At 39.1% G+C, this 16,279-nt stretch overlaps 1 protein-coding gene across 1 annotated transcript; it reads left to right on the top strand.

Annotated features, from left to right (window-relative positions):
* Nucleotides 1-7,218: 7,218 nt before the first annotated feature.
* Nucleotides 7,219-9,757, top strand: LOC114543407. The gene is made up of 2 exons (XM_028562397.1): nt 7,219-8,517; nt 8,966-9,757. The coding sequence occupies exons 1-2, from the start codon at nt 7,219-7,221 to the stop codon at nt 9,755-9,757; spliced, it is 2,091 nt and encodes a 696-aa protein (XP_028418198.1).
* The last annotated feature ends 6,522 nt before the right edge of the window (nt 9,758-16,279 follow it).

Here is a 16,279-nt window from a genome sequence, read left to right as displayed (position 1 = left end):
ATGTTTGGACGAGTACCGCCTTTTGATTGCACTCGGTTAACGGACCGAAGCTTTGCATTAATAGGGATACGTGGTGTAGCTCAATTGCAAGTTGATAATTATCTGAAACTGCATTCGTTTACTAAAGCCCCGTTTACACTACACTCAATTTTATGGCACGGCACGGTGCGGCTAAAATTGGTACCCGTGCCCAATTTTATTAGTGTTCAGGCTACCAAAACAAAGGCCGAGCACGAATGAAATGGGTACGGGTACCCATCTTAGCCGTGCAGTGCCAATAAATCGAGTGTAGTGTAAACGGGGCTTAAGGACCGTATTTGTTTCTATTTATAGGAGCCCTCCGTTCTCACTTTCACACTAAAAGGAGAAAGAGCAACGCTGTTGCCGACGGCAGTGCACCTGTCATTCTCCAACGGGAAAGGAGAAGGGCAAGAGTTCTGAAGGTTTGTTTTTTTTTCAGTCTAACAATTAAAATTGGAAGGCTCAGGCCCTATCCTCCAACATAAAAACCGGTCACAGTTTTATAAATAATGAACCATTGGACCATTAGGGGCTGTTTACATGAGCCCCGTTACCCGAGATTCAACGAAGCGTGAGAGTACTTTGAGGTCATTGAAATAAGCCTTGCTATTGTTGTGGTGATTATACGACTGCCAGAATCGAGTTATCTGTTCATTTCAATACCTCAAAATCATCTCACGCTTCGTTGAATCTCGGGTAACCGAGCTCATGTAAACAGCCCCTAAATAGTATGGTTAGGCTCCTATAATTGGTTCATGTAATATTGTACCACAGTAATGAATAACCTGACGTTTGGCTGCATGGTGTTGGGAAAGTAATCAGTTTAAGAAAAAAAGCTCTCTTAGAGGTTTGGGAGAATGCTCCCAGATCTTTTGGTCCTAAAAATTGATCCCGTCCTACCCTTTTCGTCCATGGACAAAATGATAACATTTGACGTTATCCTTTACCGGGCCTTACGTCCAAGCCTAAATGTATAGTAATATTTTTTCTAATTCTGGGTATATTGATATGTGTAGAAACTTAGTAGAAGAAAGAAGGCGTTAGAGCTGACGTCCAGTCTCAATGAGGCCTCAAGGCAAGACGTCAAAAGAGGCCTCATACTGGAATCGATGTCGGCCGAGGAGTCTGTGACTGACTCGGAAGATGAAGGTGGCAGAGAGCCAGATAGCGACGATGATGTCGATGCCCCAAAGAGAAAAAAATTGGTGGTACGTCCACTCTCTTGGAGAAGTGGACGATTCAACGATGTTTTGCAGAGCCTTGATCGGAAATGGACCCGACGGGCATCTGAAAAATCAAAGACGATGAGCAAACCACGACAACAAGGAAGTCTCAAAGAGAGCAATCCTCCAAACGGCATTCCTGGCTGGATGATAGGGCAATAACTCTGGTACCCTGCATGGTAAACGCACGATTTCAGTGCGGATTAGATTAATATATATGTACAACTCAACGAGAGCGGTTCATGCACAAACATTTAGTTTTAGCTCCGGAATTAAAAAAAGATCATAACTGAAAAAGTGAACTCGTTGGGCTGTGCAGATTAACTAATGCGACGTTTCCCATTTAAAGAAGGCTTTTTAAAGAAGTTAAAACTTGGCATCATTAGATGAAAGGCCGTTTCATGCGGACGCATCATCAAAATAATAATTAATAATGATTACTCCCTTCTTAGCACACTACAAGGTTTAGTTCAATAGGAATGCTCCCAACATTATATCTTTAATACCTACCCTTATCACTGCAATCATCACGCCGAAATCGATGCACAATCTCCATGAAAAGGCCCTTTTCTTAGGATGTCGAGTGCTGTCCTAGTTTATCCAATGTTAATGTTTCTAGTTATCGTTATATGTTTTCATAGCATTAAACCTTGAGCCAAAGCCAATGCACTGTATACTGTATATAGCGACAATACAATAGACCTTTCTCAAATGAGGAAAAACGCGGAAATCTTGATGGTACACGAAGTTTGATTGGTTCCGCAAAACTGACAATTTATTAAGAATGCTTATATAGGGCTGCTTTCCACTTGGAAATTTTAAATGCTTTTAAATTTTAATATTTTACATCTAGGTCAACTAATGCGTACTAAAATGCAGAAAACTAACTTCCTTCGATTTATTCACTTAGTTTTTTCAAAGGTAACATGTATAAGGATTTAGACTTTTAGGTGCGTGTACGTGCGTATGAAAAACGCGTAAGTGGAAAACAGCCTTAACTCAGGCTTGCCTAACGCGTTGTTTTCAAATAGGTCTCTGTAAATCCTTTGTTTTCGGCAAAGCTGCTATATACAAGGTATTATATGAACAAATATATAGAGTTAGAGAGATTATAAGACTGATTGTTTAATCTTACTGTAGAGTCTTGAATTTCTGTCGCTTTGATAACATTTTTTAAAGGAATTTGTGTTTCATTGATTACAATCGTAGAATTGTATTTGTAAAGTAATGCATACTAAATACATAGTTTACAAAGGAAATTATTTGTCATTTGTTTATTTTGTTCCCAGTTTACAGTGATGCAAATGTACTGCAAATTCAATATAGCTTTGCCACGCATTTGCAAGAAACGCAAAACTGTGGTTGGATGTATTTGCTTTAAATTCACACACGACACAAATCTGTTGCAAACTTATTATGCTTGCAAGAGGTTTACACGCTGTGGAAATCCATGCAAAATCATTATTTGCAGCACAATTACGCGAGGCAAACAATAATGCAAATTTAACGTTTGGGCTATGGTTTTGCACGCGAAGCAAATCTATAGCAAATTTAATGTTTGCTATGCGTTTACACGCGAAGCAAACCCATTGCAAATCTGGTAAAGTTACTGGGTTTGCAATATGTTTGCACCATATGCAATCGCAGCGGATGCCAACTTTGCAACTGTTTTACATGCGAGTGCAAACTAAACGTTTACACGCGTGCAAATCTGGCAAACTATGGTCAAAATTAAGTTTGTCGCAGATTTGCGATTAGATTTACAAGTTCGCAAACCTAACTTTTCGCCCCGTGATAGGCCCATAAGATTTTAACAACAAGTTTACATCATACATATAATATAAGACATAATTAGTATATTACAATATATTTTACAAAATTAAATTTAATTCTTAATTTATTATTCATGGTTGCAGTGAAATCTTTCCATTTTCTCTTAAACTAACAGATATGGATTAAAAGCACACAATTAATGGCACTAGAACTGGATAAAACATTTAAAAAAATAATTAGAAAACAAAAATGTAATATTACCTCTAGGGACATCATTAAATTTAAAATATATAATTTGTTTGTCCAGTTTTCAAACACCGTACATACACATTATTTCTGTCAACCCCTAGACACATCTAAAATGTGCAGGTTACGTTGACAATGCATTCTCAACAATGCACACTTCCTAGAAACACAAATGATTGTGCCAGGATACGCTCAACCTTTCGAAAATGCAATGTCTATAACTGAAACATTAGAAACAAGGCTGCAGATATAAATAATATTGTTTACAAATATAAGCAACTTTTGTCTTTATAGTCAAAGGTTTGCTTAACTTTGTAAAGATTAAAAAAAAAATTTAAAAGATGTAAAGGAAAATGAAGGAATCTCAAATGATTTTGCGTCATAAAAAATGAAAAGGTTAAATTCATGCAAGTTATATATTGACATTCCATCCACAGGCATACAGGCAAACCTCGAAAGCACACTGCTGTGCCCAGGTCACGTGTCAACTCTACTGGTGTTTGAATAACACAAGCTTTGAAAACTGCTTACGTATTACCTTCTCATGCGTACTTGCATTTTTTAACTTACATAAATAATGCATTCGAATCGTGACATAACTCTGAGAACAGCACTTTATCAGAGTGAACAAGTGGTTGTCCACTGCACTTAAGTCAAACATGTGTTGGTCTAACGTGCTAAAGACCCCGTTCTTCACACATGTTTCACATCATTCAGCATTCTCATAACGCACTTCTCCGTTTCTTCACAAATCTTAATCAGTCCATGTGACGGTAGCTTCAAACCTCCATTCGTTTTCCATGTTACGAACACGTCCGGTATGTTCTCTTCCGTCGTCGTCAGCACCGTTGTACATTGGGTGCAATGGATCTTTTTCGTCACCATCTTCGAGACGTATCACTTCGCTTCGTCCAGCAATATACGATATTGCAGCCTTCTTGTACTCAGACAGTTCAATGGCATTAGGCACATCACAGTAGTCATGATCGACGGCAGCTGGCTCTCTCAACTCCAGGTCGTATTGCAATCGCTACGTCTGAGATCCCAGTTGGCGTTTGTTCAATTTCACACTGAGCTTTGATGCAGTCTAATATCTGAGTGTCATCTAGAGCAACGCAGTTTCCATGACCTCCTTTAATATTGTGCCTCATCAACAGTTGCTTGTACGCGGCTACAAACTGCCATGTGGTTGGATTGTTATTCCATCCTCCGCATGCTCGCACAGCACCGAAGAACAACTCCAAGTGATCTTGACTCATCTTGTACGTCAGAAGGTACTTCAGAACCGGTTTCTCCGGCATAACCAGATCGTCGGCCAATCCCAAAACTGCTTTGAAGCAAATAAGAAAACCAAGAAGACGCCTGCAGGCTATCAGGTGTAAGAATTGCGCCGAGCTCCTTTAACATCGCCTGGTGGGTCGATGGACCGTCGCATGTGAAAGAAATCACCTTCACCCCGACTTCGTGCAATTTCCGAATGCATTCTTTCGTTAAGTTGGCCTTCTCTTCACCAGTCAGCCCATTCACCAGAAAATATCCACAGGGTAATTTCCAACTTGAGTTTGCGCAAACGGCCATGTACACAAGAGCATCGGTAGCTTCAGGTAGAGAGTCGTCTTTAATGCCCGTTCCGAGGTCGACATAACCACGCATTCTCTTGCTATCCCACTCGACGTGTTTTCGTATAGACATCTCATCCAAGGTGAGAGCCCAAACAACTTCTTCACCATCTCTTCTTGCAGCAAGGACCTTAGCTTTCAAAGCTGTTAAAGCATCTTTCGTGAAACCGGGTTCACCATCCATCGACGTATACCACGATCGGATCACAGATACGTGTGGCAGCCCTAGCTTGAAACTTTTCCGAACATAATTGTATATGCCTTCGTTGAATAAAACTTTAAGGTCAGAGCAAATGACCTTAGCTCAGGTAGATACGCGCCAGGATTTTTCTTTTTCTTTTGCGACACCAACCTTTTCATCAGTTCCTTTGGAACTCCGGAAAAGGTTGTTTCCAAGATTGAGGCACAATCACTATTTATAAGACTCTTCTTTTTTAACTCACTTACCACTGAACTCAGAGTCACAACCTTTCTCTTCAGACGCCGAGTCTTTTGTTCGGATACTTTATACCTCTTCTGCAACTTTGTCAATTTGCTGACAACATCATCGACTTGTTGTTTCAAACTACAACGAGATTTACTGATGTGATATGTGTGATCATGATTCGCTGCTCCAGATGTTCTAGTAATATGAGCCTTTTTCAGAGCAGTGCTTACCTGATCCAAAATCACTTCATCCTCAAGTTTTCTTTTCCTTCCGAGTATACTTACACCTTCATTACTACTAGAAATTTCTTCAGTGACCCCCTCAATACCTAAACTGTCTTCATTACCTACGTTGTATTCCATACTTACACTGTCTTCAATTGTGATTGCCCCAGAGCCATCCCTCATATATTCAATTTCCTTGTTTCCAATTGCATTTCTGACCTCCAAACCTAATGCTCCTTCACTCACCTCATTTACCAATTTTACTCTTTGTAATAAACCTTTTTTCTCAAACATTACATTTACAGCTACATTGTTTATCCCCTAATAATTTCAACAATATAGCCAATTTAATGAGACAAATATACTAAAATGACCCTCAGGCTGTATATACCATGTTCATATTGTCACATCCAGTGGCATGCATCTAACCATATTCAAACTATTTACTGCAAATAATTACTATATCTTGTACTAACAATATTTGGTATTGACCTGAGATTTTTGATATATAGTTGGGATAGCATTTTGCTTCAATATCACTCTGCTTCCAGTCTGCTGTTTCGTCTCCACTGCAAAATGTTCTGAGCATAATCGGCTTCCCTTTGTAGGTACAAACTGGACTGGGGAGTTCTTATTTACATTTTTAACCCACATAGCACGTATCTCAGGATAAATTTTCATATCTGGAAAGCTATATAATAACAATGTACTAATGATCTAAGATATTAGAAAATCTATGCAGTGCAATAATTAGTATTTAAATGCTGGTGTTCAAATGAACCAAATCCATTAACTGTGTGCATACAAGTGAATGTTAGAAAGATTAAATGAGGATTATACTCTTGACCGTACTTGACCCTGACTTAAATTAATACATCGTCTGCAAACCTATTATAGCAAGCTTCAGTTCAAGAGTAAAATCAGGGCGCTTACATTTATAGGCTACCTAAACTATTGCAATTACACGGCGACGTGTTGAACGTGATGGCGTCTTTCGTGACTTCGAAATATAATTAAAATATGCAAATACAGAAATACAATATCTAAAATATACAGAAATACAATACGTAAAATATAAAAGAATATGAAATTTTTAAAACTATATTTATAGCGCTTTAATCCGAAATAACTCCAAGCCTATTTTTAATGTTAATCCGCTGTTTTGCTGTCGTGAGTTAATGCAGTCTTGTAAAAACCTAAGAATTATATCGCATTTTTTAAAACACATTTAAATATTTTATTTGAAATGTAAATCTGAAGATTCTTACCGATGGGAAGAAATATTTTCCTTTGACAGTCGGTTACGGCATCCAAAAGCTGAACAAAAACGCGGCATATTTATGAAAAATTTTCAAAAACCTTGGTTAACGTTTTAAATGCGTGTAAACACTTTGAAAAACTGTTCAAGGCGGGAATTTTTTGCAAAAAACCGGAGGGTGAAGAAAAACGTCTGTTGGCTTGGATCGCGGTTGGTCAGTGGTCAATACCATTGCCCAGTGGGACCATATCTGGCGTCAGCACGAAAAATCCGCCATGTTTCTTGCTTAACTTTTTGAGAAAAAAACATTAGGAGCCGGTCCTCCAGGAATTATTATATAGCTCAGTGGGATGACCTCACATAAGTTAGAACATGGAGCCGTGACTTAGAACAAACTGTACTTGAGTTTGAAAATGTTATCAGTGAAATGAAACAACAGAGTGAGAAACTGCGCGAAATTGAACTCCAGAAAGCTGAGGATAAGGATGGAGGAATTGAAGAAGAAAAGCGTAGGAAACGTTATGAGGAAGAGATGGCACTCGAGGGAGCTAAACTAGAAATGAAACGGAAGTTTGAAAGGGGATTAGAGGAAGTTAAAATGAAGTCTGCAAGCCAATGCAATTCTGCCAAGCTGCCCAAGTTAGTAATATCTAAATTCCAAGGAACTCACTTGGATTGGCAGAGATTCTGGGGGCAATTTGAAAAAGAAATTGACAAGGCAGAGATCAGCCCCATTACCAAGCTGTCCTACCTCAAAGAGTTGCTTATTCCTAAGGTCCGTGCATTCATTGATGGTCTGCCCTTTTCTACCGAAGGGTATGAAAGAGCGAAAACTATCCTAAAGACGCGGTATGGGAAAGAAAGTGAAGTTGCAAATGCCCATATGCAGAGCATTATTTCCTTACCAACCATATCTGGGTCCGATGCAAGGAAAATCAATCGTTTCTTTGAAACACTGGTTGCAAATACACAAGCATTAGAAACCATGGGGAAGCTGAACGAAGTAAAGGGGTTTGCACGAAGCACGCTGGATAAATTACCAGGCATACGGGCAGACTTGGTACGATCAGATGACAATTGGCAAGATTGGGGATTTGGTGAGACGGTCGAAGCACTGCGAAAATGGTGTGTGAGGAACCCCATATCAGAAGAAGACCGTAAGTCAGATCACAAGGGTACCAGCCATTATCAACAAAAATCTGGAAAGTTCTTACATGCCAAGCAGGAATCATGGAAACCAAGACTGTGTGTGTTCTGTGAGTCAACCCTACACAAGTCCGTAGACTGCGACCAAGTTGTGGACATTACATCTCGAAAGAAGATCTTGTTAGAGAAAAAACTATGTTTCAACTGCACTGGTGTAAAACATCGAGCATCCGAATGTCGAAGTAAAACAACTTGCTTTCGGTGTAATGCGAAACATCACACCTCTATTTGTGATGACCAAGGAAGTGCAACTAAACAAATGATGTTGGCTACTGGTAAAGGGAGGGTGATATATCCAGTTGTTGTAGCGGTTGTCAATGGGATAAAATGCAGGGCCCTCTTGGACACAAGAGCTGGCAGTTCGTATATCTCTGCAGATTTGGTAAAGCTTCTAAGGAAACAGCTTTCACGAACTGAGTACCGGCATATTGATATGATGATGTCATCGACAATTCAGAGAATTGAGATCTATGATGTGATTGTGGCTGATGTTAGAGGAAAGTTTGAAATGAAAACCCAAGTAAGCAAGGTTGCCAAAAGCGTTCTCCTGTCTATACCTAATCCTGGTTATGCTGACACATCACAGCCTTTGAAGAACTGATTGAAGCAGTCCATCTCCACGCGTTCGGTGACACTAGTTCTGACGGTACGTGTGCAGCCGTGTACGCAGTTGTGCACCAGCAATCGGGAGTCAATCAAGGCTTAATAGCTGCGAAGTCGAGACTTGCAAAAAAGAATTTGACTATCCCACGATTAGAACTTGTATCAGCCCACATGGCAGCAACCCTCGTCGACAATGTCAAGAACGCGCTGAGTTATCCAGTTACATCAGTCTTTGCATGGTTAGATAGTACTACCGCCCTTTATTGGATAAAGGGAAACGGCAACTATAAACAGGTTGTTGCGAATAGAACGAAGAAAATGAACGCCAAGGATTACATTCAGTGGAGGCATGTCGGGAACACCAGAATCCTGCAGACCTTGGTGGCCGTGGATGTTTACCAAATAACCTGACCGAGTCATGGTTGAATGGACCAGATTGGCTGCCTTATCCCGATCAATGGCCTGAGGACATAGTTGCACAACCCGGTAAAGAGTCGGAATCTGAAGTTAAGTTGGTCAAGAATTTGTTTGCTGCAGTTGTAGAAGTCAAAGAAGAAGTGGATGAACTGCTGCAAAAGCACACTTTCTGGAAATCTGTTCGTATCCTCGGTTGGATAACCAGATTTGTAAACAACTTCAGGGCAACGCTGGGCAAGACTCGGAAACAAAGTGATCCGCTGACAACAACTGAAACCGAAACTCAAGTGGAGTTGCTCGTGAAGAAATTCACCGAAAGACAAATCGAAACGGAACAATTTAAGAACGATCAGCTAAGACTTAATCTTCAAAGAAACGTAAATGGTCTATTTGAATGCCGCGGAAGAATCCAAGGCTTGTATCCAATTTATGTACCGCTTGCCACGTTGCTCAGTGAGAAAATGATTGAAGATGCTCACGTCGAAACGTTGCATGGGGGAGTTGGGTTAACCATGACCCGGTTACGTCAGCGTTACTGGATACCAAGACTTCGCCAGTCAACAAAGAAAGTGATTGCGGGCTGTTACGGGTGCACGCGTTTCCAGGCAACTGCCTATCATAATCCACCAGTTGGAAATCTGCCGCTCGACAGAACTGTTGGATCAATTCCCTTCGAAGTTCTTGGTGTCGACTATGCTGGGCCCCTTATCTATAAGATCAATAAGACGAAAGATTTTTAAAGCGTACATCTTGCTCTTCGCCTGCAGCCTAACTCGTTCTATTCATTTAGAATTACTTCATGACCAAACTACCGAGAATTTCATAAACAGTTTTAAGCGATCCATAGCACGAAGAGGACGTCCGCGGAAAGTTTACTCGGACATGGTAAAACTTTTGTTTCGGCTGCAAATTGGATCCGTAAGATAATGAAAGATGAACGTTTTCAAAACTACCTGGCCCATCAACAAATCGTGTGGCAGTTCAACTTGAGCAAGGCCCCTTGGTGGGACTTGTTGAGAGAGCGCTGGAATGGTTGGACTTGTTAAAAGAGCGCTGTATAAGACGATCGGTCGGGCAAATCTAAGATGGGACGAACTCGAAGAAATTATCCTGGATGTGGAAGTCACATTGAACAATTGACCTTTAGCTTACCAAGACGATGATATCCAATTGCCGACTTTAACACCAAATGCCATGATGTTCGGACAACCTAATAATCTGCCGGAAGAAGATTCCAGCAAGATTGAAGATCATCCATTGAGAAAGCGAGCCAAGTACCTATCTCGATGCAAGGACGCCTTATGGTCCCGTTGGACCAACGAATACCTGCGAGGTCTCAGATAAAGACATGATCTACGAGGTGGGGAAAAGGCAAATATCAAAATTGGTCAAGTCGTACTTTATTAAGAATGACGAGCGAAACCGTGGCAAGTGGAATCTAGGTGTTGTTGTTAAACCTATTAAGGGTCGAGATGGTGTCGTTAGAGCTGTACGATTACGAGCCGGAAAACCATATCTCGACCGTGTGGTCCAACAGCTGTATCCATTGGAATTAGAACGTGATGATCCTCCAGTGGAGAAACCAGCAGTTGAATTGAATGCAGAAGCCAGGGAGTTCCGACCAAAACGGAAAGCCGCACAAGAAGCCGAGAAGCTAATCAAGAACGTTGCCGAGTTTGAACTTGAAAGTTAACCATAGAACTCATAACTTAAGATGTTGTAGTTGTTCATATAATTATTTGATCTCTCCAAATCAAATAGGGGGAGAGTGTTGGGAATATTCCTGCACATAAGACTAAGTAATACAGTAGAGTTACCGCTGATCAGGGGACAAAAAAGGAAGGCTCAACAAAACGTTGTGTGAACGTGAGGTTTTTGAAAAGAGTTCTTTTGTATTGTTATATTTTTTTATGAGTAATAAATCATGTCTAAACAAAGCTGAGTTCATTGTCGGCTAACAAACAGCATTCCCGACACAGTAATTCCCCATGCAAGTCTGAGAGGGAATTGGGATCTCTGACCTAGTATAACATCTGTAGTACCAGTTTTGTATGCAAACCAAGTGAACAAAATATGCCTGGATATACAAAAGAATAACAGAACAAATGTAAGAATTACAGACTCTAGTCTCTCCAATCGATAAATAGCCTGCATACTCCTTGCAACAAATAAAAAAATTAAATACATACAATTTATATAGTGCATGTTCAGTCTTTTTTAGCTAATGCTATTAATGCTTGAAGCATACTTTCATCCCTCTTCTTCTGTGCTTCTAATTCTTCCCTACGAATCTCGATCTCCATTTGTTTCATTTCCAGCTCTTGTTTTTTAATTTCCTTGTTACACTCGGTTGTTTTGAGCAAGTAATCCACTACACTGCCTCTACGCTTTTTAGTTGAGCGTAGCGTGTCTGATGACGAACTGCCATCTTCGTCATCTGAACCTTTTCCGATTCCCCCCTCTGCACGTTTTTTGGTTTCACGAAATGTCTCCATAGCCGTTTGTCTTATCTCTTCAGCTTCCCTAGCATATTTCGAGCGTGCAGCATCCTTGGCTTCTTTAGCCTTACAAGCAGTTTCTTCTTGACTTTCAAACTGGCCTATGATATCTTCCATTGCCATATCAAATTCAGTTGATTCAGGGTTCGTGCCACTTTCCCTTAGTTCGTTTGATACGTTCCTCTTGTATTTTGTTTCCAGCAGCCCGTATCTGTCGCGTACGCTTCTAATGGATTTGAGATTGAATGAAACTTCGGTCTTGCCGTTAAGATTATCCACAATTTTTTGCCATGCTGTTCCAATTTGCCGAGAGCCTTTCGGGTGTTCGAACGGTCGTTCAGCAAGTATTTTGCGCAGTAAATGCATGTCGTGTGCTTCGCTCCATTTCATCGGTTTTCTACAAAATAAATGTTAATTTCTGATTATTTCTGTCTTCACTACTTAAATTGGTCATCTCACTGAAATTAAGAAGAAAAAATAGCAACAATATGCCAAACTTACTTGTCCGTAGCCATAATATTTTGACGTTCTCGAGAGGACGGCAAAACAGTGTAAATGCCCTTGTGAACAGAACTTCAGCAAACGCGACAACGTCAACTTAAACTCGATCCAGTCCAACCGCGCAAAATTCAACGTTGCCGTCGCGTTCGCGTTGCGTCTCCCAAACTCACTAATGTTTTCCCCGTACCGCCGGAACCACAAAAGAAAACATTGTGGCCTGCCAAAGCAAGGTCAAGAACATTCGTTTGTTCTTGATTGAGCAGGTTCACCCCTAGGGATACAACGTTCAAGAATCTCTATTTGTTATAAAGATGGTATATAAATCGCCCGAAAAACATTACTAAAATATATTCTCAGCATTCGTTTGGCATATATCATACTTACATAACTTGGACTGCTGACAGACATAGAATATATCAAATCCAAATAATGTTTCTATTGCGGAAAGACATTTGTCTCTGTTTACTCCACTGAGCTATGTAATAATTCCTGGAGGATCGGCTCCAGTGAACTCCATATATATATAATATATATTAATATATATTATATATTATTATTTATATTAATATATATATAATATATATATTATATATATATATATATTATATATTATATATATATATATATATATATATATATATATATATATATATATATATATATATATATATATATATATATATATATATATATATATATATATATATATATATATATATATATATATATATATATATATATTTATATCTGGAATGATAACTTCCATACTTTAAGCGCGCGAAAAATGAAGCGTAACGCCCAGTCTTCCTACGCGGTTTGTACGTCAGTTTCAGTCTCCCAAACATCAGAATCACGCGGTTTGTACGTCAGTCTCAGTCCCTGAATGCAAACCGTTACACGGCCAGTATAAATTTGAATGCAATCACGAAAAAGATAACAAACTCAATGCAATACATTTTGGGCGCAAACTGTGTAATCCTAAAATCTACTGTATTGTGTTTGCTTTTGGAAAAAAGGGTGAGGAAAACGTCTTCATTAAGAAAACATGAAGAAACCGGTATCGAACTTAATAAGTTAGCCAAAAAAAATGCCGATATATTGCATCGTTTCTTCGTGCAAACGCAAGCAGTACGGAGCAAGTCACGAGCTAATTTCGTTTCACAGGGGCCAGTTGTATCAAGCCCGTTTAGCCTAAACGGTGGATAAGTCAAAATTAAATAACACTCTTACATCTCTCTTGAATGAGTCAACTTGAATATTATGCACTGAATATGTAGTTGTAAACAATATCTTTGTATTAAGATTAAAAACATTTAGTTTGCTTGTTGAATAAAACGGCAGACTTGCTTTCTATTTTGAACTTATCCACCGTTTAAGCTAAACGGGCTTGATACAACCGGCCCCAGGTTGGTAAACTGACTTCGCCATTTCTCGTAAGTCTGCTGCAAGTTTTTAAAACGTTTGTTCGTCGCACCGAAATTGTTTCAAAAAGGGAGAAAGTGTTTCAATTTAATTGTTTTGGTAGTTAATTCAAATAATATTTGTTTTGAATATTTAAACACTGAAAATTTCCCGCCCAAAAGCGCCTTGCATAATTCAAAACATGAAAAACTATTCAACATGGCGATGAGTTACAAACACAAACAACAGCGACTCAAATTATATTTCGACTGGATGTGTGTATTTTTTCCGGGTTGAAATTTAATTGTTTTTGTATGCAACATTTCCAAAGGGAAAGCCGTCAACGCAACGACGAGAAGAAGCAAGTTAGCATGAAAACTTGTATATTTGTCTTTAATTTCAGTAGATGACTAAATGACTTCAATGCTGCATGCTCACTTGCATCGCTGAGATTTTAATAGTAGCACTATAGCAGACAACCAAATTTTTATAACATATGATAACATTTGCACAGTCGAAAACCATTGTATTGTAGAGCGAACTGTTATTTTTAGTATTTTTAGTTAGACTCTCAGAGTTTTCATGATGTATATTTGTATATGATTTATATTATACTTATAATTTTATTTTATATAATCATGTCCATTGAAACAAAATTTACTTCATTAAAAAAACTATATATTCTTGGCATTGGGTTTTTTTGTGAATCATAGACTTGAATGGTGGTCACCCTGAAATCAAGACTCTGTAATTGGAGTGGTTAGTTCTTCACCCTGTGTTATCTTTTTGCTTGGTTCCAAATATGTGCAATTTCATATCAACGGCCCAGTTCTGTGCTGCATATTTGTCAAAACATTTCATTTTCACCACCCTCAAATCAACTAACTAGTAGGTGTTGCTGAGGCTATTGATGTTCAATTATTTTTTTTGCAAGCTGACATGTACATGAATTTGAGATGCAGGTACATGCAGTATGATGCCTTCCTGAGACCAGTTGTTCCAAAGCTGGCAAGCTTGGACAAAATTTGCAAGCAACTTTCTAACAGCACACTGGAAAGTTTTCATATGCAAATAAAATATTTTCTTTATTGAAGCTTTGAACAAGAGGATATATGTGGTTATAGAAATGATATTTTAGAAACAGATGTTTAATGCATTACTTAAGTGGCCTGCAAAAGAGTTTTTAAGTTAGTAAGCTGATGTAGCTGATCTTTACATACAATGGACCATTTCAGCTTGCATAAAAATTAACCCTATTTCAGATGTTGTGACTATGGAAAAGCCAATAAAACTTAACCATTTCAGACTATGTGATTTGAAAACGGTTAATTTGCATACAATCTGAAAAGGTCTATTGTGTTCAGAATAGCAGTTTCAAAAACAGTGAAACAAAATTATGCATAATTTTGAGTTCATGTTGTAAAAATTATATTATTCTAATAGCACTTGTGTACATTCATTAGGTTTCCATTAAAGAATTCTCAACTGCTTGAAAAATGGGAAAGTTCTATCAACAAAAACGATGGTCAAAGAAATAAATTGAAAGCTTGCCAATTTAGCCACATTTGCAGCAAACATTTTTTAAAGACTGACTTCACACATGATAGAAGTAAACGGCTTAAACATAATGCTGTTCCCTCAGTTTTTAATGCATCCCTTCCTAAGCATGACCTAACTTCACTCGTCAATGAACTTCATGTTCCCTCGACCTGCCAAGGACCTGTGTTTCCAGAGCTGCCTGAATCATCTTCACCATCAGACATGGTAGCAATGGAGTAATTACCTTCCAATGCCACTGCAATATGCCCTGAACATGACCTAACTTCACTCGTCAATCAACTTCATGCTCCCTCGACCTGCCAAGGACCTGTGTTTCCAGAGTTGCCTGAATCATCTTCACCATCAGACATGGTAGCAATAGAGTCATTACCTTCCAATGCCACGGCAATATGCCCTGAACATGACCTAACTTCACTCGTCAATCAACTTCATGCTCCCTCGTCCTGCCAAGGACCTGTGTTTCCAGAGCTGCCTGAATCATCTTCACCATCAGACATGGTAGCAATGGAGTCATTACCTTCCAATGCCACGGCAATATGCCCTGAACATGACCTAACTTCACTCGTCAATCAACTTCATGCTCCCTCGACCTGCCAAGGACCTGTGTTTCCAGAGTTACCTGAATCATCTTCACCATCAGACATGGTAGCAATGGAGCCATTACCTTCAGATGTCACTGCAATATGCCCTGAACATGACCTAACTTCACTTGTAAATCAACTTCATGCTTCCTCGACCTGCCAAGAACCTGTGTTTCCAGAGTTGCCTGAATCATCTTCAACATCAGACATGGAGTCATTAACTTCAGATGCCACTGCAATATGCCCTGAACATGCACTTCATTCTCCTTCAGCCTGCCAAGCACATGTGTCATCAGAGTCTCCTGAATCTGTAACTGAATCTGAAAACCTTTTAACAGATGTCCTTGTGGAGAAAGATAGAGAAATTTTGAAAAAAATAAGAAAATAAAAATGTTACAACAGAAGTTGCGGAGAAATAAACTGTCAATAACAAACATGAAACAGCTTATTTGTGAATTGAAGAAGAAGTCACTAATCAGTCTGTCTGAAGAGGAGCAACTACACAACAAATTTGATGGTCTGAAGGGATCCATATTCAAGAACATGGTTTCAAACTCAAGAAAGGCATCAAAAGGAAGGCGATATGACAACACTGTTAAAGAGTTTGCACTGACACTCAGCTATTACTCCCCTAAAGCCTATGTATATGTCCGATCAATCATGCCACTCCCAAATCCATCTCTAATCAGGAAATGGGCAAGGAACGTGGATTGTGAACCAG

This window comes from Dendronephthya gigantea, unplaced genomic scaffold (assembly GCF_004324835.1).
Source record: "Dendronephthya gigantea isolate DGI-Jeju-01 unplaced genomic scaffold, DenGig_1.0 000454F, whole genome shotgun sequence".
NCBI classification, from domain to species: domain Eukaryota; kingdom Metazoa; phylum Cnidaria; class Anthozoa; order Malacalcyonacea; family Nephtheidae; genus Dendronephthya; species Dendronephthya gigantea.
Note: the sequence above shows the minus strand (reverse complement) of the source record. Positions and strands in the feature narration are given on the sequence as shown.